At 49.2% G+C, this 24,602-nt stretch overlaps 1 protein-coding gene across 1 annotated transcript in view; it reads right to left on the bottom strand.

Moving 5' to 3' along the window:
* LOC125634923 (exostosin-1-like) overlaps positions 1-17,264 on the bottom strand; it is a 178,894-nt gene extending 161,630 nt beyond the window's left edge. Inside the window, exon 1 of the mRNA XM_048846259.2 lies at positions 16,674-17,264. Within this exon, the coding sequence (XP_048702216.2) occupies positions 16,674-17,254 (581 nt within the window). The 5' untranslated portion in view covers positions 17,255-17,264. The remainder of the gene's footprint in view (positions 1-16,673) is intronic.
* Positions 17,265-24,602: the final 7,338 nt, after the last annotated feature.

Raw genomic sequence — 24,602 nt, 5'->3', positions numbered from 1 at the left:
TTGGCCAGCTTGTTGGGGAGAAGACCCAATCCCGGTTTGACCCCCTGGGGTTTTGGGGTGGCCAAAGGGCACGGGCCGCAGAAACCTTCCCACATGCGGCCTGCTAGTGCTATCGACCACCCCCGACCTAAGGGAGGGCGTGAAACTGGAAGGGCCTGGTGTAACTCCTACCAAGGAATGGGAGAGATGCTGGGGCATCCATGGGAACGTTGGTGGCTTCGAACTTCCCCAGGTCACCGGGTAAAGTGACCCCGCTCAGTTCAATCTCGAAGGGGGGAGAGATGTGACGAAGTGGGACTGTTCTTAATGTTTCCTCCGAATAGTGTGGGTGTGCCTCAGTTTCCCCTATGCAGTTCTTAAGTATCTAGGTGGTGGGGTAAGGGTGTATGATCATTGCAGAGCCCTAGAGGGCAGGTGTGTGCAGGGGTCTGGACACAGAGAATGGTCAGACCCAGGGAGGTGGAAGCAGTGTGAGCTGTGTGTCCTGCAAACAGGCTGCTCACAGGAAGGCGACTGCCCCAGAGTCCTGACTGGCTTCATGGGGAGCAGTTCCAGAGCGTCGCCCAGGGACTCCGTGACACTAGCGCCTTCTGCAGTTCCTTGTTTGAAGTGACTCATTCTGCACCCACCACTCTCCTGCTGGCTTGGAGAAAGAGGAAAATTAGTAGTCAGCTCCCTGTCCCATTGAGAGATGAAGCATTGTTGACCTGCATTCCATGGCATCTGCCAGCTCTACCTCTCAGCTGTTCCAAGTCCCATTCTCTGGAGCCTTAGCTCACCTTGTCAAAGAGACAAACTCCCAGCTGTAGTCTGAGTATCTCAGAGCACAAGTAGGCCCTTATTCCACAGAGACAAGCTTAGCTCTAATTGGGTGCATGGCCCCGCTGAACTCAATGGGACTACTCACACGTGGAAGCCTTTGTAGGATCAGTGCCTTCGTTAGCTAAAGTTAAAGGACCAGATCAGAGGCGACACACGGGGGGAGGAGCACGCAGGGTCACGTGCCCCCCAGATTTGCTGCTTGGCTTGGACTGAGCATGTTCAGTAACATCTGCTGAAACCACTGCCCTATCCCCCACGATCGGCAGGTCCGGGTCATCTCTGGACCAGATTCAAGCTAAAGCATTTACATAGCACCCCTCCACCTATTCTCTGGCCATCTCCAGCTTCAGTGGCATTGCTCCAGCTTTACACCAGAGTTACAGAGATCAGAATCTGGCCCAGAACACATACCTAGCAATCAAGTCTCATGGGGAAACGTGTATGATATTATATTGTCATATTTATTTAAAAGTACATGATGAGGTACTTAAAGATCATGGTAAATTCATAGATTCCAAGGCCAGAAGGGACCATTCTGATCAACCAGTCCAACCTCCTATGTAGGACGTAGAATCATACAGGGACCCAGCGACGGTTTCTGATGCAACGTTCACTTGAGCATTTTCTGAATTTTGAGCCAACTTAAAGGTTTTCCTGAGGTACCTTGGAAGCTCTGGACATGTCATCAGCACTAAGGACAGCGCATCACCCTGAGAGGCACAGAAAGCAAGGGGCTTGATTTACCCCAGGAGACGGCACATCTTTCAGGTGCCCTGGCCTCAACTACGTTCTGGGAAGCACAGCGAATTCTAGGTAGCCCAATGGAGCGGGAACTCTGGACAGCCTACCCCACAGTGACTCGACTGCTAAGGGTCTGTTGGCCACATACCAATGGCAGAAATGAATCTAGCCCAATAAGTTTAGGAGAGCTGGCATACAAGAAAGAGGTAACTTTTATCAGATGGTGTGGCTGAAAAATAAACCCAATTAGCACAGTCATAGCCCTACGAAACAGGGCTAATAGCTTCATATCCCCACAATTCCTCAAACGTGTTTTGGTGCTTTTTGAATCCATGTGAATGCTGCAACATTTCTTGGTTTGGATGCATCTTGATTCACTTTCGCTTGTGTGCCACGGAACACCCACAAGCGTTCTAAGGAGTTAAGTTGAAGGGTTTGGGGTGTTTTTTTTGTTTTGTTTTTTTTACAGAACATCTGCAATTAAGTATCAAAATGCTTTCAGTTTCTTAGATCTAAAAATAAGCACTTGAACAACTTAGCCAATTATTTAATTGACAAAGGACTTCATCCGATACAGCAGGAAATTTGCTAGGAAACATGCTGCACTCATTAAAATTGTCACCATCCATAAAGCCTGAAACATGTAACGCCTTCTCCCACCTCTAACACTGAAAATAACAGCCACAAAAGACGAAGAAAGTTGTTTCTACCTTTTATCATCCCCCTGACAATTCCCCATTCCTGACAGAAGCCTGAATGGCAGCATGAAATCTCACAAATGTCAGAAACCCCCGTGAGTTCAGTTACACAACTTGTCATCAGGAAAATGCTGATTTTCCCCCCTTGGGCAGAACGGGGATAAGAGCAGGTATTACCATACATTAGAATACACTACTCTTAAAATGCTTCACTACAGCTTAATTTCTTATCTTTGGCTCCACTGCCTTCTGCAAAGGGAACCTCGTTCTCAAACTTTAAAAGCAACCAACTTTAGAATGCCACAGTTATCGTTATCGTTTTAGGCTGTTTTATAGATCAAACAACACTGTGTAAGAGACAGTGCAAAGACAGATCTTGCTTGTAACTTCAAGCAGTTTAACTAAACCCTTTAACTCCTCAATAGCTACTTGGCTTCTTTTAGAACTGAGCATAATAAAAATGCTCCATCCCATCTCCTCATTATCCAAAAACAAAGCCATTTTTATAAACCATAATTGTGCCTGTCTTGTTTTGCTTAATGAAAATTATTTTAAATATATTGAAACAGCCTTAATTACACGGTCACAAGGAAACTACAGCATACGTTAGTGAGCGGTATTGTGCACCGAAAGAGAAAAACCCTGCCAAGGGTTCATTTAAGGGTCAGATTCTCAGACGGTCTCTGTTTTTGCATCTGCATTTTGAGATGCAATGGAAGTAATTGCACATCCACGTGGCTTTACCTGCACCGGAAAATAGCGGGTGCAAAAAAGAAGGCAGGGCTAAAACTTTCCCCCTAAGACTGTCTCCCCCGCCAGCCTTTTTTCTGAAAAGCACCCCACTTCACGAATGGCAAGAGTTGAACAAGCATAGTGCAGACGGGGCCCAAGGCAGCCACCAGCAATTTACGCAGTGCCATCTGCTCCTGCCCAGGGCAGCTCTGCCCAGCAATCTCCACTGACACCTCCACTGCTGCTGCCACGAGCAGCTCTCTCAGGCCAGCTTAGACAGGGTCTTGGAATTTTATGGACGTCTCAGACCCTGATCTTAGCTCCTCTCTTTCTGTAAAAACACCCATTAGTGGCAAAATTCCCTTCCCCACCACACTCTGCAGTTGCCTCTTGCTTGATTAGTTGCATCTGATTCAAATTTTGTGCTGCAGTATTTTACAATTTTTTTTATTAACTGGTTACAATTCCCGCTGCACACACAATGCCACTCAAATGACTCAGGGAGAGCAGGTGTAAGAAAATTCCTGCTATACGGTTTGTCACTATAAAAAAAAGCATATCTGCCTAATTTAATGGGAAGGGAGGACTAGCACCTGACAGGCATCCATCCTGTAGCTTGTGGGAGCCTGGGAACACATACAGACACGGGGTGGGGAAGAGAGAAATTCTAGAAAATGGTCTTACAGACAGTCTCCAAAAACAATGAGCATCACTCTTAAAATGACACTTGTCTCCCCAGTTGCAAAAGCATTAAACCTGAACTAGCATCTGCTTAGAGGCCGGCCAGCTAGCCAAGCCGACAGGGTTTGATATTTTGTGGGGCAGGAGTGGGATCTGTGTGCTGGTGAAAGGTACCAAATTGCTTCATTTTTCTGTTGTATCAATCTACAGAGACGACACCTAGAACTGGTGCAAGCAAGAGCAGCACAAATATCTCCCATCCTGCCCTATCACCTCTGACCCGAAGGACCACCTGGAGCCAGTCAATGAGCTCGCATTCCAGACCCAGTCAGCCCTTGGCCTCTACAATGAGTCTGCACTAGGACCATACAAATTAATAATTATGGTCACACGTGACACAGATGCCACTAGCAACTGTACTGAGAACATCGATTCTTTCTACATCCACCTCTAACTAACTGTCGGATAGTAACAATCCGCAACCAACACTGGATTAGTCCAGATTCAAACCAGTAACTTCAAACTGAAAGGCTTCACTATCGCCAATTACAGATCCTCAAAACCAGTGCTCCTCACACCTCAGTGGTTCAGGAACCAAATTAGCGATCGACATTACCAAAAGAGCCCCAGGAGTGTGAATTCATTGCTTCGTTTACTACAGTACTATCTAGTCATGTTTAAACAGTATGGTGGGAAATATTTAGTTTATATATAGATTTAATTCTCACCACGAAATGACCAAGTATTATTATTTTATCAACTACAACTGGTTGACGACATAGAATAAGCATCCTGATTGGTTAATAATTCAATCACACCGTGTTTTAATACTTGTGCTGCAAAGAGCCGCAGGAGACACATTAAAGAGCCACTTGCGGCTCGCACGGCTCAGTCTGAGTATCACTGCTCTAAACCATTGCAGGGTGAAATTCACACCATGCAGAGGGCCAGCAAACCAATTATGCACCGCTCAATCGCACCGTAAGTCCTTTAAGGAGAATGCATGTAAGCTTTCAGTATGTGCATGTCAGCATGTGTAAGCCATCACACCATGCAGTGTGACATCAACTTCCAACAATTTCAGTCACAAAAAAATCTCCTCCTCTCTTATTACTTTGGCACCTGATCATTAGCATCTAGTGCAGTACTGTGATGGGTCTGCACGGCAGGTCAGCATAAACAGAGCCTGCCAAGTTCTCCAGTAATGCGGGACAGAGACCTTGAGACTCAATTATAATTCCATCACACGCAGAAAGTGAACACTGGGTGCAACATTTCAGTGTATCCCCTTTTAAATAGGTTTCAGAGTAGCAGCCGTGTTAGTCTGTATCCGTAAAAAGAAAAGGAGGACTTGTGGCACCTTAGAGTCTCTAAGGTACCACAAGTACTCCTTCCCTTTTAAATATGAACACTTATGCCCAATGAAACTTTAAAACATTATTTAGCACATGCCCACACACCTTATGAAATCGTTGCTAAGCAAGGTGGTGAGTAATCAACTCCACTGATTTAGCACCTCTCAGGAGATAATCATTGCTTATAATACAATTTGCAGTAAAGATTCAAACTTAAGGGCAAGGTGACTTGGTGGATTATTGAACCCGTCTTTCAAGTCTAACTCATACCTAATAATTTTGTAAAATGAATGTCAGGAAATGACTCCATCATGTTTTGTCTGGTCAAAAAGACAGTGCGATGTTAACATTTAAAGGTCACCTAACTCACTTAGATTTGTTATAGATCCAGTTGCCTTTTGCTGGTGTCTCAAAAGCCAGAGAATATTTGAAAGGGAGTCTGTGTTAGAGACTTTTCTGTCACTGCAGGCTGATGTCAGGCTATCAGTAGTCACTGATGTCACCCATCCTAAATAACCTCTTGCCCATCCAAATAACTCCAGGGCAGGACCAGTGCAAAATTTTTGCACCACCATTTACCACTGCCCTTTCTTAAAAACAAACGGAAAATACTGAAGTAAAGAAAAACAAAGTCAAGCACAAAGCATCGTTGGGAAGGGAAGGAGGGAAAAATAAATCAGCGTTTGCCAAGGGGAAAAGATCGAAACCAAGGAGTGCTACAAACAAGTTAAACAGAGAAGGGGGAAATGGGCTACTTACCAGCAGTAACTCTTCTTCTCCGAGAGTACGGGCTCCACAGAGCCATATTTCAGGTGTCGTGGCTGGCCACGGAATCATTTTTGAGCAAGAAGTGGCAGCTGGGGGCGGGGGGGGGGGGGGACACTCACACCTGTTCCCTGATCCTCACACTCCATAGACTGAGGGTAGAAACACCCCATTTACTCTACCAGCCTCCGAGTTCCTTTCCATCCGCAGAAACCCTGTGAGTAGCTGGCCTCCAAAGTAGAGGGGAGCAGTGAGTGCGACTCTGTGGAGACAACCGATTCAGAGAGTGAGAGCGCCTCCCGGTGAGTAACCCTGTTCCTTCCTTCCTGACAGCCTTCATCAAGCCCCAAGGTAGGACACTAGTGAACAGTGACCTCCCTGAAGAGGCGGGCTGAGGAACTCCTCTAGATGAACAGCGAGTGAAGAACTAGCCCTCCTAGACCCAGCGTCTGGCCTTGATGCAGAGTCGAGAAGACAGTAATTCACAAATTCCAAGTAGCAACCCTACGAGGTACAATGTGTGTACATGCCATTAAAGCCGAGTTGAGCAAGCACTGAGGCAGTCAAGCACCAAGGTACAAGCTAGCTCAGACCACCAGAAGATGCACAGTTGTAGCCACTGTGATGGACCTGAGATGACTTGACCCTTAGATTTTCCTTTCAAAGGCCATAAATAGTCTGTTTAACTCTCTAAATGGTCCGGGTCCATCTAGGTAGCAGCTAACAGCTCTTAACATCCAGAATATGAAACCTCGCCTCCCCAGAACAGTTATGGGGCCTTGGGGAAAAATCACAAGCAGTGGTATACGCTGTCGGAAGTGAAAGTCTGATATACATTGGGTAAGAAATCTGGGGTGAGGCTGAAATACCTCCTAGTCTTTGTGAAATATGGTGGATTGGCCATTAGTTCCTAAAACTTGAGACCCTCCTAGCTGGCGTAATGACCATGAAGAATGAGACGTTTAGCCTAGAGATGGTTTAGAGGCCCCGATCTGTCCTAAGAGCCAAAGAGTTCCAGGATGGAAGAGGACAAGCTGAACCCATTAAGGAAAGACATGGGGGAGGGGAAACTGTTTGGTTTTGCTGTCAAGAGAGGAAGTACCTCAGCACCTTGCTGCATCAAGTCCTAAATTCCCACGGTAACTGGAGGGAAAGTGTTCTAAATTTAGAACTACTATCTGTACTAATGTAAAACTGGAAACATTCCCAGGGCCTCGTTGGCAGGTGGAGGAAGAATTCTAAACTTTCCCGTTACTAGTTCTTGGCACGGCCGAGACATCAAACAATGAATATAATCATCAGGCATTAACCTTCCCGACTGACAGAGAAATACCAGAATTTCAATCATCTTATAGGAGCCCCAGATAGCTGTGGAAGCTCAGTAAGGTTCTGCTAATGAAAAATGCTTCACATTTTCATCTGCGATAGGAAAAAATAAAATCATTTCAGAAAAACACGATTACAAGCTGTAGCTCAATTGGATCAAATTGAAATCAGGGGTTTTAACCCATGTAGCAACATTCATATGCTGTTATTTCTGCCTTTTTAAAACCAGTGTTAGCTCTATAGACAGCAGAGACTCTACAAATGCAGTCGTTACATTCATGACACTCTGTCTTGGCCATATGGAATTTTAAAACAAGCTTTCCAGCAGACTGGGAGGACAGGATACACTGCATCCCTGCTAGATCATCCATCCCAGTGACCAAAGGTTAGGGCCATCCGATGGCTGCTCGATGGCCTGCTTGAAATGAACGGATATTCTCAGTCCAGTTCTTAGCTGACAAGCAGCCACGCACCAACCTGCAGAGGCTCACGTTACATGGCAGTGCCCCTTGTCAGAAGACTCCAAAGAGGTGCCCAGAGGTGACTAGGCCTGGAAACCAAATCCCGCCTCAGCCCTCCCAGGTCAGGGCTGCCAGCTACTGAGGATGAGGGCATGTGAGGTGCAGTTTGCATTTCCGGTGTCTGTGCTGTACCTCTTCCATGAGCAGAAGGCTTCAGTCTCTTATGATTTCTCAATCCAGCACCTTTCACCACCACTAAATTCAACAGTAAAGTTGTTGGTGCATTTAAGGTTAAATAATAACAACCCTGCCTTTCCGGCTTGGCTGCACACAATTTGTCTACTGATGGAAGTAAATTAGTTTAGAAAACTATTTAGGTTAAATCAGTCCAAACCCCCCCCCCCCCCCATGTGGACACACTTAAACTGATTTAAGAGCATCCACACAAAGAACTGCACCAGTTTAACTAAATCAGTTTAAAGTCACACTTTTTAATTGGGGCATCTTTGTGTTTAGACCAGGCCTTCTAACTATCTTAGGTGCTTATCTGGCCCGATCACTGTACTATCTGAGCGCTTCACAATATTTAATGAATTTATCGTCACAACACCCCTATTAGGCAGGCAGTGCTATTATCCCCATTGTACAGATGGGAAACTGAGGCACACAGCGGCCAAAGTCACAGTGTAGATAAAATGGAAATTTTCCTCCCTCCCAAAAATTGATAACCAAAAAAAAAGACTTCCACTTTTGAGACCTTCTTATACTTTAACTTGATTATAAAAGAGCACGATTATATGGTAAATTGTTAGCTTGGAAAAAGTTCATAATAAAATGTCAGGTTTCAGAGTAACAGCCGTGTTAGTCTGTATTCGCAAAAAGAAAAGGAGTACTTGTGGCACCTTAGAGACTAACCAATTTATTTGAGCATGAGCTTTCGTGAGCTACAGCTCACTTCATCGGATGCATACCGTGGAAACTGCAGCAGACTTTATATACACACAGAGAATATGAAACAATACCTCCTCCCACCCCACTGTCCTGCTGGTAATAGCTTATCTAAAGTGATCATCAGGTTGGGCCATTTCCAGCACAAATCCAGGTTTTCTCACCCTCCACCCCCCCACACAAATTCACTCTCCTGCTGGTGATAGCCCATCCAAAGTGACAACTCTTTACACAATGTGCATGATAATCAAGTTGGGCCATTTCCTGCACAAATCCAGGTTCTCTCACCCCCTCACCCCCCTCCCAAAAACCACACACACAAACTCACTCTCCTGCTGGTAATAGCTCATCCAAACTGACCACTCTCCAAGTTTAAATCCAAGTTAAACCAGAACATCTGGGGGGGGGGGGGTAGGAAAAAACAAGGGGAAATAGGCTACCTTGCATAATGACTTAGCCACTCCCAGTCTCTATTTAAGCCTAAATTAATAGTATCCAATTTGCAAATGAATTCCAATTCAGCAGTTTCTCGCTGGAGTCTGGATTTGAAGTTTTTTTGTTTTAAGATAGCGACCTTCATGTCTGTGATTGCGTGACCAGAGAGATTGAAGTGTTCTCCGACTGGTCAGGCAATCACAGACACTTCAATCTCTCTGGTCACGCAATCACAGACATGAAGGTCGCTATCTTAAAACAAAAAAACTTCAAATCCAGAATTTGTGTGAATTTGTGTGGGGGGGTGGAGGGTGAGAAAACCTGGATTTGTGCTGGAAATGGCCCACCTGTTGATCACTTTAGATAAGCTATTACCAGCAGGACAGTGGGGTGGGAGGAGGTATTGTTTCATATTCTCTGTGTGTATATAAAGTCTGCTGCAGTTTCCACGGTATGCATCCGATGAAGTGAGCTGTAGCTCACGAAAGCTCATGCTCAAATAAATTGGTTAGTCTCTAAGGTGCCACAAGTACTCCTTTTCTTTTTATAATAAAATGTGGATACTGATATTTTAAGCTCAGCAATAACTATGTGTATGCACTAAGGTTTTTCCTGACAGAGCTCATTCTTAACATGCAAAAAAGACCAGCATTAAAAATTGTTTACCGAGTTAACACAATTGTTTACCCAGAGTAACTGCCATTTATCAAGCCCATAAACACAGGTTAAATCTCTCATTGTGTGTTCAGCCATCCCGCTAGGAGAGCTTCAAAGGACGAAGGACTTATGCAGAATGCCACCAATTACCAAACCAGTTACCTGATGGCACGGTAGGCCTGAAGGGGAATTCCCTAAGAGACAAGTGGGGTACAAGATCTCATGCTCCATCAATGCCATGAGACAGCATGAGACACGGATACTTAAAATGGCGATAATACATAGAGGGCTTTATATTTCAAAGCACTTGTTCAAATATTCGCTAATGAACTGAGCAACGGTCACAAGAAGAATTTTTCAAAACAAAAGTATTACTCAAGGGTAGTTGCCAAATGCCTTTCTAACAAGCGATCTAGGAACATTTGCCTGTCTAACAAATACATGTAAGTGCATTTTTCTTCTTTGTGCAAGTGGGGTGAATCTGAAAAGGCAACAGGATTCAAAAGTCTGATGGATCGCAAGAAATCCAGATACCTGGGATTGTAGAACCTCAGAGTTACGAACTCCAGAGTTACGAACTGATCGGTCAACCCCACCCCCCATTTGGAACCGGAAGCACGCAATCATGCAGCAGTAGAGAAACGCACACACACACACACGAGCAAATACAGTGCAGTGCTGTGTTAAGTATAAACTATGAACAAAATAAAGGGAAAGTTTAAAAATAAGGATTTGACAAGGGAAGGAAACTGTCTCTGTGCTTGTTTCATTTAAATTCAGATGGTTTAAAAGCAGCATTTTTCTTCTGCACAGTAGAGTTTCAAAGTTGAATTACGTCACTGTTCAGTTGTAAACTTTTGAAAGAACAGAATTATGGACATTTCAGAGTAATGAACTGTGACAAAGTGGGACTGTTCTTAATGTTTCCTCCGAATATTGTGGAGGTGCCTCAGTTTCCCCTAGGAGTTCTTAAGTCTCTAGGGGGTGGGGTAAGGGTGTATGATCACTGCAGAGCCCTAGAGGGCAGGTGTGTGCAGGGGTCTGGACACAGAGAATGGCCAACACCCTATTTCCTGACCATTGATGGCCTGGGCCCTTCCCCCCTGCAAGGTGAGAGCTAAAGGGTTGGAGAACAAAGGAATCAGGTGACCTCCTAGCCTGGGAAAGGACAAAGCCCAGAGGAGGGGGGGGCAGGAGAGAGTCAGTTTGGGGGCTGGCTGGAGACATGGAGTGAAGTGCAGACGTGGTTGTCTGGCTCACTGCCCCCAAAATGGACCCAGCTGAGGGGTCCGGTTCTCTGCATCTACAAGCTCTGTTTTAGACCATGTTCCTGTCGTCTAATAAACCTGTTTTACTGGCTGGCTGAGAGTCACGTCTGACTGCGGAGTTGGGGGGCAGGACCCTCTGGCTTCCCCAGAACCCTGCCTGAGCGGACTCGCTGTGGGAAGCGCACGGAGGGGGAGAGGATGCTGAATGCTCCAAGGTCAGACCCAGGAAGGTGGAAGCTATATGAGCTGTGTGTCCTGCAGACAGGCTGCTCACAGAAAGGAGACTTCCCCAGAGTCCTTCCTGGCTTCATGGGGAGCAATTCCAGAGCATCGCCCGGGGACCCCATGACATGAACAACCTCCATTCAAGAGGTGTTCATAACGCCGAGGTTCTCCTATACATCTCTGATGGTTTTACTCATGGATCTCTTTCCTCTTCCAGGACATCTTCTCCACAAGAACAGCCTTTCTATCATTCCAGGTGTCCTACAGTAAATAAGACCTACGCTTGGAATGCAATTTTCAATCACGGAGGTAATGAAAGCCCCAGGTACAGAATTTATTGTTAAGTGCTGACCTTCAAAGGACTGTAGGCTTTTCAGCAACAGAACCAGTATTATTAGAAACAGATTGGTCTTGTTTCAATATATATTCATGTGCAAGAATGGCTCCATCTTTAACAGGGTTTAATTTTTCCATACTGTAAAATCAATTGTTGAACTCTAAAAAATACACTTACAATAAGGTTGAAGATGCACACAGTAAGAGGACATGGGTAGCATTTTTTGAATGCTTGCCTGTAGCGGGGCAGTTACCCCCCTCCTGAAAGAAAAGAAGACTAGGCTGATTGGGGAAGCAGCCACAGCTGGGGCCACGCCCCAATCAGGCCACACCTGGCCCTGTTATAAGGGCCCAGGGAGGGGCTGGGAAGAGTCTCTCTCTCTCTGGAGAGAGATGAACCTAGCTGCCTGGGAGCAAGGTACCTGAAGCGGAGCAGTGCTGGGGAAGGGCAAAGCAGAGTTGGGGAGCTCCAGCCTGGTAAACTCCCAGGCTGGAGGCCTTGGTGAAGGCCTACGAAAGGTACTGGGGCTGCCCGAGAGGGGGCTAGATGATGACTGGCAGTAGCCACTGAGGCAAGGTGGGGGTTAGAGAGTTGGGGGTTCTCCTGGGATGGGAGATCTAGAGCGTGGGGTTACTGCTGGGGCAGAACCCCGAGGTAAAGGGGCACCGGGGTCCGGGAGGGACACGGGGCCTGAAGCAGGTGTCCTTGGCCTGAAGCAGGCGAGACACCAGCCAGAAGGAGGTGCTCTGAGGCTGGAAAGAGCTAATTCCCAGACGACCAGCAGGAGGCGCCACGCTGGTGAATCTCAACTCTTCTACATTGCCCAATCTTGTTGCCTGAAAACAAGATTTTTTTTTTCCAGTAAGTATCTGTATTGCCCCCTCCATACTTTTGTTCCATCTTCATTTCCATGTGTCTCATTTTATTGATAAGAGCAGGTAAAAAGTTAGCCACCCACATTATTTATCAAACTGGCTTTCTGAATTTATAATGGAAAATGTACTATAGAAATGTAATATATATGTACCCAATTTTGCAATCCATTCCTGTTTAAGGCAAATAGGAAACATGTCCACAGCTTTACATATACTAAAAATCAACCTATGAACCTTTATTCTCTCCAGATGTGGGAACAACGGGCAAGTCATTTCAAACTCTTCCTAAAGCTATTATTGCCTAGAGTCGCTCTCCTTTTAAGAAGCACAAATTCAGACTGAGTCCTCAACAACGAACAATAAACACTCTTTTCCCCTTAAAAAAATGTACAACTTCTATCCGTACCCAACTATAAAATAACTGAAAGAATAACTGTCTTTCTGATTTCCATTCAATATAAAATACCAAGTTCATATTTAAAATGATTCAGGAAAAACACTACTATTTAAAGACGCTTTTAAAAATTATTGTTGCTAAATGACACCCCCACTTGCTCCGGAGAAATGGGTCTCAAAATCATCACATACTGAAACTCAAGAAACAGTCAGACATATGTCAGTATGCTCACAATATGAATCTATGCACCTAACTTTATCCACATTACTAAATTCGAACACAAGCATCACAAACAAGCACCACTAGACAACATGCATATAGTGCATGGACAGTGTCAGCTATAGAAGGAGAAGTTACTTACTGAAGGCTTGATCCTGCAGTGAGCTCTGAATGGCCAGGTCTCACCACTTGACAGAACTCATTGCAGGATAGGGAACTAACTGATCATCTTTGTGCGTGTTGCCCTCACAGACCCCCCCACTTTGGGAGACAAATGTCTTGCCTCAAGTCCAGGGCCATTTACCAGCAGTGACTGTTGCAGTCATGAGCTACACCTTACAGAATTTCACATGAGACTACAAAGGATCCTTTGGTAGCACAGTCAGGGACACGCTTGTGACAACAAGAAAGCAAGTTGTCCTTTAGTGCGTTAGTGATGGGGTCTGCACTTCTTCCCAGGCCAGCTTCTCCAAGGGACCCAAGAGATGGGGCATCAGGCTCAGAAATAGTCCAGAGCCAAAGCCAAGGACTTTGGGTCCATAAGGATGGAGAGGGACAGGGAGGTGTTGGGGCTATGGGATACAAAGCCCCTATCACTACGCGAGTAAGATACAGGACAAAGCCCCTCTGTGACACTAAATGCTGATCTGGCACCAACAGCGTACTTGGCTCAGGCCTGTGGGTTTAGAGAGAACTGAAAGCTTCCGGGTACCAGGAGCCTTGAACCTGTTTTGAGAGGATTCCCCAGTTGGGCTCATGTGCCCTTTATCAGCTCTCTTTAGCTACAGGGTCCTGCTGGGGACACAAAGGACGTCTCAGAGGGGAACTACTCTAGATCTCATTGGCCGGCTCTATCCTCCAGTGCCTTTGCAACATAGGCAGAGCAAGGGCTAGCGACGTATCCAGTGGTGGGCTGGAGCCAGTTCGCGGGAACCGGTTGTTAAATTTAGAAGCCCTTACAACCGGCCAAAAGTGGCACCTTAGGTGCTGACTCCGTGGGTGCTCCGGGGCTCGAGCACCCAAGGGAAAAACAGAATCAGCTGTTCGCGCAGGAAGCCTGGGAGGGCTGAGAAGCAGGCGGTGGCTTCCCACTCAGGCCCAGGGAGGCGGAGCAGAGGTGAGCTGGGGCAGGGGGGGCATGAGGAGGGCCACCCGTGCTGCAGCAGGTAACCCGGGGGGCGCAGGGGAACCGCTCCAGCTCACCTCCGCCACCCTCAGTCTGAGTGTGAAACTGCCGCCTGCTTCTCAGCCCTCCCCGGCTTCCCACGCCAACAGCTGATTCGCGGGAAGCCGGGGGGGGGGCGCAGAGAAGAAGGGCGGGGTGGCGCGTTCCGGGGAGGAGGCGGAGCGGAGGTGTGCTGGGGCGGGGAGCTGCCGATGGGGGCTCTGCCTAAAGCGCCACTTTTGGGGGGAGCAGCCACTCCCCCTGCTCCCCCCCAGCTACGCTACCCTGCCCCCAGGAGCCAGAGGGACCTGTCGGATGCTTCCCGGGAGCCGCCCCAGGTAAGCACCGCCAGGACTCCCCACCTCACCCCTGGCAGGTCCCTCTGGCTCTTAGGGGCAGGGCGGGGTGGGCACCCACTACGGTGGCCCACGAGACCCTCCTGCCCGGTTCTGGGGCCAGTCAGGGGACAGGGATCCGGGGGGGGTGGCATCAAGGAACATGGGGGGGGGGGTTGGATGGGGCAGGAGTCCCAGGGGGGCGGGCCACTACCCCCTCGTGGGGTGAGGAGGGAACCGGTTGTTCAGATTTTGGCAGCTCATCACTGAGCGTATCCCTCTCCAACCCAGCAGAGGCAGCTAGACCTCTGGCTCCTCCGCTGAGAGCGGCATTACAGGACTCCCAAAGCTCGAATCTGACTCCCAGCGCTCCCCCATACCTGAGACCAGGCTCTGGCAGCCTAATAAACTGCACCAGAGAGACACCTGAAGCTACAAACCACAATTAAACAACACCAATGCTAGCAGACATGAAAAGTACCTTAAACAAAGGCTAGTGCAAGACAATCCCGAGCCAGGAGGGGTCGGGCAGTGGAAAGGAATTGATGTGTTTGGGAACCACGCACCCTTTATAGGCATGCAGAGCTCATCGCTCCACTGGTCACTGCTAGCAACCAGGTCACAGACTGCAGCCAACGGCAGAAAGCATCTGTGAGGGGAAGTTCTCAAAGAACCACATAATTAGATGACTATTAAAAAACCCACAAGTGCTCTCAATGTTATTTGCAAGCAACTTTTCGCAAGGGCAAGAGCTCTGATCCTTTTACAGCTAACTCTGCCTTTGGATATAGCCATAAAGCATTAGAAACAGACTGTGTAGACGCTGTGTGTAGCTGTAGACAGACACACTACGCATATCACACTAGAAATTCCGTTTGAATATTCTTTGACCTCTAACCGTTCCCTCTCCCCACCAGTCAGCTTTCTTGATTCCTTTTAAATTTGCCAACACACAGCAGGAGTTTACCAGGGAAATTATCACCAGAGACCACTCAATGAACTAGAAAACTCAACAGGATGGGACACTAAGCATAGAGAGTCTCCGCTTTGTAAATTAACACAAATATCAGTGTATCTGTTTAATTCAATGCAATTTCTTTTGACAGCTCTGATGTCAAGTTTAGATTCAAACTCAAATCAAAGAACTGCCTAAAGCTCCTGGGTCTCTCATACTAGCGTGTTCGGGAGAGCTTGGCTTTCCAGGTTTATCAGCGCTCCCCTTTCTTTGGGTGCATTATGTGTAACTTTGAATCTAATAGCGTCTTTCCCTCTCCCCACAACTCCGGATTGAGCTTTAACTGAATTTGCGTCGTTGGGGCTTAGAAGCATTGGATTATCTCCGCTGACAGCCATGCAGCTGATCAGGAGAAAAATAACACCTCCCAAAGTGCTCCTTTCACAGGTTTGTTTTCTCGGCCTGCCACGCTCCAAGCCTCCAAGAACACCACCTCGCCTGAGTTGCAAAGCGAAGTGACAGAAATGCCTCACCTGTCTGCAATGGGGGGCATTTAACAAGATGTTAAACACGATTTTCCCTTGGGGTGGACAAGTCCTGGGGTGTTACAAATAGGTTAGTGGGCAGTGGGTTGGAACAATTTTTACAGAGAGGGGCTGAGAGCCACTGAACAAACCTGTAAACCCTGGATAGGACGGCAACCACTTCAAGCCACAGGGTGCGGCAGCCACCCTGGTTCCAGCCCCCTTGCAAGCGGTGATTGTTAACCATGACTAAACTTAACCTAAGAGCGTTTTAAACACAGCTACCTCAAGCTAACCTGTGTTTAAACACCACTTGCCCCATCTACAGGAGCTGCTAAAATGGGCTTAACGTGGTGGGGGCTGGTTAAACCTGGTCTGTCAACAACCCTGCCCCGGGGGAGCAAATGCCCAGCCAGGCAGAAGGGCCTGCAGGCTTCAGACCAGAAGCCGGTTAGTCTGTTTCAGCAAAAACAAGGAGGCGTCCTTGTAGCACCTTAGAGAGGAACAAACATTTATCTGAGCATAAGCTTTGGCGGGCTAAAACCCAGCCCTGGAGGGAATTTTAGCCCACCCAAGCTTGTGCCCAAATAAAGGTGTGAGTCTCCAAGGCGCCACAAGGGCTCCTCGTCGCTTTGGCCAGCAGGGAGCGACTCCCCGACGTGGGGAAGTGCGAAGGGGCCGGGGAGCTCGGAGAAAGCCGCCCCCTCCCCGAAGCGCAGCGCGGGCGGCCCGGCCGGGCAGGGGGCGCTCACCGGGCGTCGTCGGCGGCGGGGCGGTCGCAGCGGGCGCCCGGGCCGGGCCGGCAGGCGGTGAGCAGCAGCAGGTCGCGGCCGTTGTGCAGGTGGCGCAGGGCGGCGCGGGTCTCGGCGCCGAGGCCGCTCGGGGAGCGCTGGCCCTCGAAGACCAGCAGGTAGCGGCGGGGCGCGGGGAAGGGGCCGGCCCGGGCGCCGCCCCGCTGCGGGAGCCGGCGGGGGAAGAGCGGCAGCGAGACGTCGAAGCGGGGCCGGAAGCCGGGCGCCCCCGGGCCGGCCTGGGCCAGCAGCGCCTGGCCCGGCTCGAAGCCCAGCGGCCCGTCGCGGTGGAGGCTGAAGAGCAGGTGGTTGCGGCCGCCGTTCCAGTGGGGCGGGCGGGCCGGGGCGTCGGGGCTCCGCCGGCCGCGCTCCAGCGGCAGCACCAAGAGGCAGGCGCGGCCGGGCTCGGGCGTGTAGAAGCGGGAGCCCCGCAGGCTGCGCAGCACCCGGCGCTGGGGCTCCGAGAGGCGGCCCCGGGCCGGGTAGACGTAGACGCGGAAGCCGTGGCGCCGGCAGCGGCTGAAGTCGAAGCAGGTCTCCATGCGGCAGCGCCCGCCCGCCGGCCCCGCGCCGCCCCGCGCCCGCCGCCCGCCGCCCGCCTCCGCCGGCCCCGCCGCCAGGGCGCTGCCCCGGCGCGGCTCCGGCTCCGGCTCCGGCTCCGGCGGGGAGGCGGCTGCCGCCCGCCGGCGCCCCGGCCGCAGGTAGAGCCCCGCCAGCAGGCAGGCGGCCAGCCCCGCCAGCAGGTACCGGCCCCTGGCCTGCATGGGGCCGCCGCCGCCGCTCCCGGCCGGGCTGGCTCAGCGACGCGCCCCTGCGGGGAGCCGGGTCCCCTGCGCCGCCCGGCTCATCGCCCCGGAGCGGGGGGTCCCGCTGCCCCGGCTCCGCGTCCGGCCCCGCGTCCGTGCCGGAGAGGAGTGAGCCCTGCCCCCGCCTCCCGCGGGGGGTCCCGGGCGCCGGCGGCTCCTCCCTCCTGCCCGCGGCTGGATCCCGGCTGCACGGCGAGCCCACGGGAGTCGGGGCAGGGGGACCCGCCCGCCCCCTTGTCCGGGGGCCAGGCTCAGCCCGGGCACCGGGGGGTCCCCGCCCGCTGCCCGCACCGGTCTGGGGAGGAAGGGGCGTCAGTGGCCCCTCGGTCTGCCGGGGCCGGGAGCGGGATCCCAGAGCCACACAGCCTCTGGGGGTTTCTCTCCCAAGGGAGCCCTAGGCGGGCAGATCCTACCGGAGCCGCATTCACATCCCACAGCCTAGCTCGGGGGCAGGGGAGCCATCCTCCTCCCCCCACTAATCCCCCCTCTGCCCGTCTTCCTCCCCTCCCCCTTCTCTGCCCGTCCTCTTTTTTCTCCTCCCTCCCCGTCCCCCCGCTGTAAAACAAGGCTGACATTGGAGACTTTGGCTTCTAGAGGCAGCCTGGCTTCTTCCCCATCCCTGGAGGGACCATGGGGGGCTCTGTGCAGCATTGATCCTTCTATGGCCAAGAAAGGGGGTGGGAATCATAGAATATCAGGGTTGGAAGGGACCCCAGAAGGTCATCTAGTCCAACCCCCTGCTCGAAGCAGGACCAATTCCCAGTTAAATCATCCCAGCCAGGGCTTTGTCAAGCCTGACCTTAAAAACCTCTAAGGAAGGAGACTGCAGCTGGCCGGGGCACCTGGCAGTAGGTTCTGGCCGAGGCATTTGTCACGCTTTTCACTAGCAGGTGTGAACAGTACAGGTGTGGGGGGTGACAGTCAGCTTGCTCTTTGCTGGCGATTTCGTGAGCCTCAGTCTTGCCAGCTCCTGTGGTATTTGGTGTTCTTAAAGCCCCACTTCCTGCAGGCAAATGATTTCCTTAGGATCTCAGCTTTTGCTTTTTGTTTGTTTTAAGTTTTTAGCCTTGTGTTGTTGTAGCGAAAAGCCTGAAAATGCAAACTACTCCGAGGGCGCCGAAACCAGAAGTCAAAGAAAAAGAACCCAACAGCTGTTGTTTCTGGAAAATAATATCATGACTTAGACCAGTTGTGATTTTGGGGGGCCAGATTCTTCAAGGCATCTAAAGATGGTAGGTGTTGATCTCATGCTCTGTACGCCGGTCTCATGACTCTTTGAACCCGTGGGGTTGGCAGTGCTAACGGGCTGAGTGCTCTGTAGGAGAGCTGCACCTGTCTCTCATACATCCTCTGGATCCCCAGCTAGAGGGTGCTTGCCCTCCCCCGGCTACACACGCTTCGCCAGTGGCTTTTATGACATTGCACCTGCATTTCCATTCCCTTTTGTTCAAGTTCTTATACCATACCCACCCAGTTCCTTGGTTTCTGAGCTTCTCACCCGTGCACCCCGCCAGCACTCCAGGAGCAAGGACACAGCTGGTCCCTTTAATTTTTTGCTTGTTTAGTCAGGTTGCTGTTTTCGAGCAGGTGGAAAGAGCCAATCGCTCTAGCTGAGAGAATAACACTGTCTCTTCTTCAGCCCTCACAGAGGAATAATACTTATCGTCCCTTCGACGCTGAAAATATCTCAAAAATCACTCAAAGACTCTACTCTGTAAAAAGAAAGAATGCCAGCTGTCTGGTGGCCAATCACAGGGCTCCTTTCAGCTAATGACTGGCCAACGTGTGACATCTTCCAGTCATTAAACACCAATGGAGACTCAGTGGAGTGACAATTAATTGCCTCTCGTTATTCCCAGTACTGTTACAATTGTTATGTCTGAAGTAGAACGGTTCTGCTACCAGCAGCGCAAAGTGCAGCTCCGGTCACGTCTTTTGGACAGCGCGGCAGGAGAAGACAAACTGAGCCATGTCAGGAATTCAGGAGAGGGGACCCGTTTGATTCTGTGGTGGTGAAAATCACACTTGGACAGACACACGTTTTCACCACAGGCAATGTGAGATGAACACAGCTTTGGAGCAGGCCGGTGCTGGAAGGGTGCAGTGCAATGCAATCGGTCCTAAACATCGCCTGGATCGCGTGCCTAGAAGTGCTGGGTTAGTCCCTTTGTTCTGAGAAGGGAAAGCGCATCCTGCTGTTACTTCACTGCCATGGCCTGAGACAAGCCTGGTGGGTTTTGGTGGGTATTAGAAAAACGAATGCTGCTTTATTTAGCTTTTGTTTTTCATCTCCACCAAAATGCTTCTGGGGGAAGAGTGTCTGTGGGTCAAAATGAGCATCCTCAAGCATAAATCCATCTCCCCTGGATCCCTCCTTAAGTCAGAGCTCCTGTTTGTCACTGGGATCCTATGCTGCCGCTGGAACTCTCCTGTCTCCCGTTTCCGTGAGAGCAAGCCCACCTCTGCAATGTCACCTCTGCACACCACAGTCTTGTCTCCACCTCTCCTGTCAGGAAGTGCATTTTGAGACGTGAATGTAAGACAAGACTATGAACATGAAAATCCAGAGGCATTTAGGGGAAAAGGTGGCTTTCCAAATGGTTTTACTGTAACAATAATTGCAAAGTTTTCAGCTAAACAAAGAAAATACAGAACATTGAAGCAAGCATTCATTTAACCAATGAAGAGCCAACAGAGTAATTTAATAATGCTATGCCCTTCTCATCTAAGGATCTCAAAGGACCTTACCAACTTCCATGAAATAAACCTCCTGATGCCTATGAGATAGGTATTCCTACCTCATTTTTACAAATGCAGTAGGTAAATTGAGGCACGGGGGTGGGGAAAGTTAACCAATTCACTGACAGTGTCGCACATAACATCTGTGGAAGTTGCAAGACTAGAATCCAGATGTCCTGCCTCAAAGTCAGCTGCCTGTAACCATGGCAAAAATTCACTACTATGCACTGATCGCTAGGGAGACCCAGTGCAAATTGCTGAACCCTGCAAGTTCAAATGTGAAGTAAATTCAGGTAGCAATGAGAAGGCATGATATGTGCTCTGATCACTTAACTGGCAACCAATCTGGTATTTATTCTAATAATTCATAGCAAATTGTCTGTAAAAGTAATGAACGCTTTAGTGATATGAAACCTCACCTCCGCATTCTGCTATTAAGTCTTTTTCTGAGAAACAGGACTGCCTTGGGAAGGGGGATTAGTATTACCCAAGTGGCAAGGTCCTTCTACCCTTTTTTATTTGTTTTGATTGACAGTCCCTTTTAGCAAAGGCATTTCCTTTCTCAGTGGATCCCCAAAGCAGTATTTTAGTTATTTCAGTGGCAATGCATGGCTGTACAATGTAGATGAACCTTAAAGAAGGTGCATAGTTATATATAATTTCCGTGTTGTTGTTTAGACAATCATCTCACAACTAAAACACACTGTGTAATATTTGACTAAGAACTTGAATTGCCCATGCAAATATTTGACTGTCCTACAACAACATAATAAAAATACTTTTCTCTAGCAGTTTTTCCCCCCAATAAGCTTCGAGAGGCAGGTTGTAGGAAGGCAGCTATAAGCGAAGAGGAAACTTGAGGGCCTCCTAATAAGAAGTTTGAGTGGAATGGGAGCTAAAGGCTGGGTGGATAAACAGAGGTAAGTGGTTCCTTTTGAAGGAAAAAAGGACATTCTGAAAGTCCTTAGCAAAATCCTTTTAGCAGTTTCCTGTTCCTGATCTAGCAGACACTAACAGCTTCCGACACAGGAAGACACCCCCTCTAAGTAAGAAATAATAACAGAAGAAACCTTGGTCCAGTTTATGAACAAAGACAAAAAGGGCTACATGGGGGCAGAATGGAAACTCGTTTCCATTGCAGAAGGGCTCAGGCAATGGTGTAAATTGCTGAGAGAAATCAAGGGCGCCAGGCTGGATGGAGCAGGAAGGGTTAGAAGAGAGACCAGACAGGATAGATATGAAGGGGATGGGAAAACGTGGCTTTAAGGAAGACTAGAAGATGTAGGAAAAATACGGACTCCTAGCAGAGCCATTTGACCTACAACAGGACACGGTGGAAGAGAAAAGCCCTGCGAAGATCAGCAGCCCAACCATGAGCAAGGGGCAAGCACTGATGGGGAGCCACCAGAAAAAGCACGAGAAGGTTAGTGATGCTTCGTGCCATCTGCGTATGAGGAATCTGAGCTGAGATGTCCAATATTAATTCAATAAGCCTCAAGAATCGACACAGGAAAAGTCGGGAGGTAGGTACACTTTTGTTAGGCCCATGTTATGGATGAGTAAACTCATGCACTGATCAGCAACTTTTCCAAGTCATTGTGCTCTTGGGCAACTCATGATGGTGCTGTACCACGGGGGTTTCTCCAGTTAAAAGACAAGCCTTGCAGATAGGTTACCAAACGGGAAATTCTGCCTGACAGCCCAACCAGCTCTGAGAATGAGAGCTGGTCCACTCCTTCGCTATGAATAATAATTGTTGTGGATTTTGGCACCTTTGGGTCAAATAATTATTTGGAAATAAAACTTCATTATTTGAGCAGCTGTGCCGAGAACAGCAGAAAGTGCACCGTGGCTACCCCTGCGGGCAGTCGTGGTGCGGAAAGTGTTAAACGGGGGTAACCCGTCCCAGCAGCCTGCTGGTGTTGGCGCACTGCATCCACTCACCACTTAATGCTTTTCTGCAGCCCTTCCTTTCCCTGGAGAGGGTTAGAGTGACGCAGCCTGATGTGAGGGCTCACACACCGTCGCACACTCCACAAACAAACAAGGTCAGCTCCCAGACTACTGCACTGGGCAGCACAGCATGGGGAGGAGGTGACCAGCCCTCTGTGGAGAACGAAGTGGTTCGCGACTATTTAGAAAAGCTGGACAAGCACATGTCCATGGGGCCGGATGCGTTGCATCTGAGAGTGCTAAAGGAGTTGGCGGATGTGATTGCAGAGCCATTGGCCATTATCTTTGAAAACTCATGGCGATCGGGGGAAGTCCCGGACGACTGGAAAAAGGCTAATGTAGTGCCCATCTTTAAAAAAGGGACGGAGGAGGATCCTGGGAACTACAGGCCAGTCAGCCTGACCTCAGTCCCTGGAAAAATCATGGAGCAGGTCCTCAAGGAATCAATTCTGAAGCACTTAGAGGAGAGGAAAGTGATCAGGAACAGTCAGCATGGATTCACCAAGGGCAAGTCATGCCTGACTAATCTAATTGCCTTCTATGATGAGATAACTGGCTCTGTGGATGAGGGGAAAGTGGTGGACGTGTTGTTTCTTGACTTTAGCAAAGCTTTTGACACGGTCTCCCACAGTATTCTTGCCAGCAAGTTAAAGAAGTATGGGCTGGATGAATGGACTATAAGGTGGATAGAAAGCTGGCTAGATTGTCGGGCTCAACGGGTAGTGATCAATGGCTCCATGTCTAGTTGGCAGCCGGTATCAAGTGGAGTGCCCCAAGGGTCGGTCCTGGGGCCAGTTTTGTTCAATATCTTCGTTAATGATCTGGAAGATGGTGTGGATTGCACCCTCAGCAAGTTTGCAGACAACACTAAACTGGGAGGAGAGATAGATACGCTGGACGGTAGGCATAGGATACAGAGGGACCTAGACAAATTGGAGGATTGGGCCAAAAGAAATCTGATGAGGTTCAACAAGGACAAGTGCAGAGTCCTGCACTTAGGACGGAAGAATCCCATGCACCGCTACAGACTAGGAACCGAATGGCTCGGCAGCAGTTCGGCAGAAAAGGACCTAGGGGTGACAGTGGACGAGAAGCTGGATATGAGTCAGCAGTGTGCCCTTGTTGCCAAGAAGGCCAATGGCATTTTGGGATGTATATGTAGGGGCATAGCGAGCAGATCGAGGAACGTGATCGTTCCCCTCTATTCGACATTGGTGAGGCCTCATCTGGAGTACTGTGTCCAGTTTTGGGCCCCACACCACAAGAAGGATGTGGAAAAATTGGAAAACGTCCAGCGGAGGGCAACAAAAATGATTAGGGGACTGGAGCACATGACTTATGAGGAGAGGCTGAGGGAGCTGGGATTGTTTAGTCTGCGGAAGAGAAGAATGAGGGGGGATTTGATAGCTGCTTTCAACTACCTGAAAGGGGGTTCCATAGAGGATGGACTGTTCTAGACTGTTCTCAGTGGTAGCGGATGACAGAACGAGGAGTAATGGTCTCAAGTTGCAGTGGCGGAGGTTTAGGTTGGATATTAGGAAAAACTTTTTCGCTAGGAGGGTGGTGAAACACTGGAATGCGTTACCTAGGGAGGTGGTGGAATCTCTTTAAAAATATCTAAGGTCAGGCTTGGCAAAGCCCTGGCTGGGATGATTTAATTGGGCTTGGTCCTGCTTTGAGCAGGGGGTTGGACTAGATGACCTCCTGAGGTCCCTTCCAACCCTGATATTCTATGATTCTATGACATGCTCAGGGTTTAGCTGATGGCCATATTTGGGATCGGGAAGGAATTTTCCCTCAGGGCAGATTGGCAGAGGCCCTGGGGTTTTTTTGCCTTCCTCTGCAGCGTGGGGCACAGGTCACTTGCTGGAGGATTCTCTGCATCTTGAAGTCTTTACACCATGATTTGAGGACTTCAATAGCTCAGACATAAGTTAGGGGTTTGTTACAGGAGTTGGCGGGTGAGATTCTGTGGCCTGCGTTGTGCAGGAGGTCAGACTAGGCGATCATAATGGTCCCTTCTGACCTTAAAGTCTATGATTCTATGAATTTATCTTGAATCCTGGAAGCTCTTGGGTTAAATATTAAATTAAAAATCTAAGCAGCTTCTGTTTCTTATCACTGTAAATTGAAAATGCATACTTGGTGGTGAGAGAGCTGCTTTTATAGGTCTTACCATCCTAAAATTTGTTTTAAATTACCCCTGCCCATTGTAAACGCTTGCCATAATTTGTCATCCTGAGCTTGTTACTGACCCCAACTAGACTGAGAGCAGAGTTTGAATCCCGGGCCCTTTGTACTGAAAGCACAAGCCTCTGCCACTTGAGCTGAAAGTCTACGAGCCCTAATTAGCCCAGAGCAAGCTCCTTTTACAAACCACCCACCCAAGGGG

The sequence above is a fragment of the Caretta caretta genome, chromosome 3, assembly GCF_965140235.1.
Source record: "Caretta caretta isolate rCarCar2 chromosome 3, rCarCar1.hap1, whole genome shotgun sequence".
In the NCBI taxonomy this organism is placed as follows: domain Eukaryota; kingdom Metazoa; phylum Chordata; order Testudines; family Cheloniidae; genus Caretta; species Caretta caretta.
Note: the sequence above shows the minus strand (reverse complement) of the source record. Positions and strands in the feature narration are given on the sequence as shown.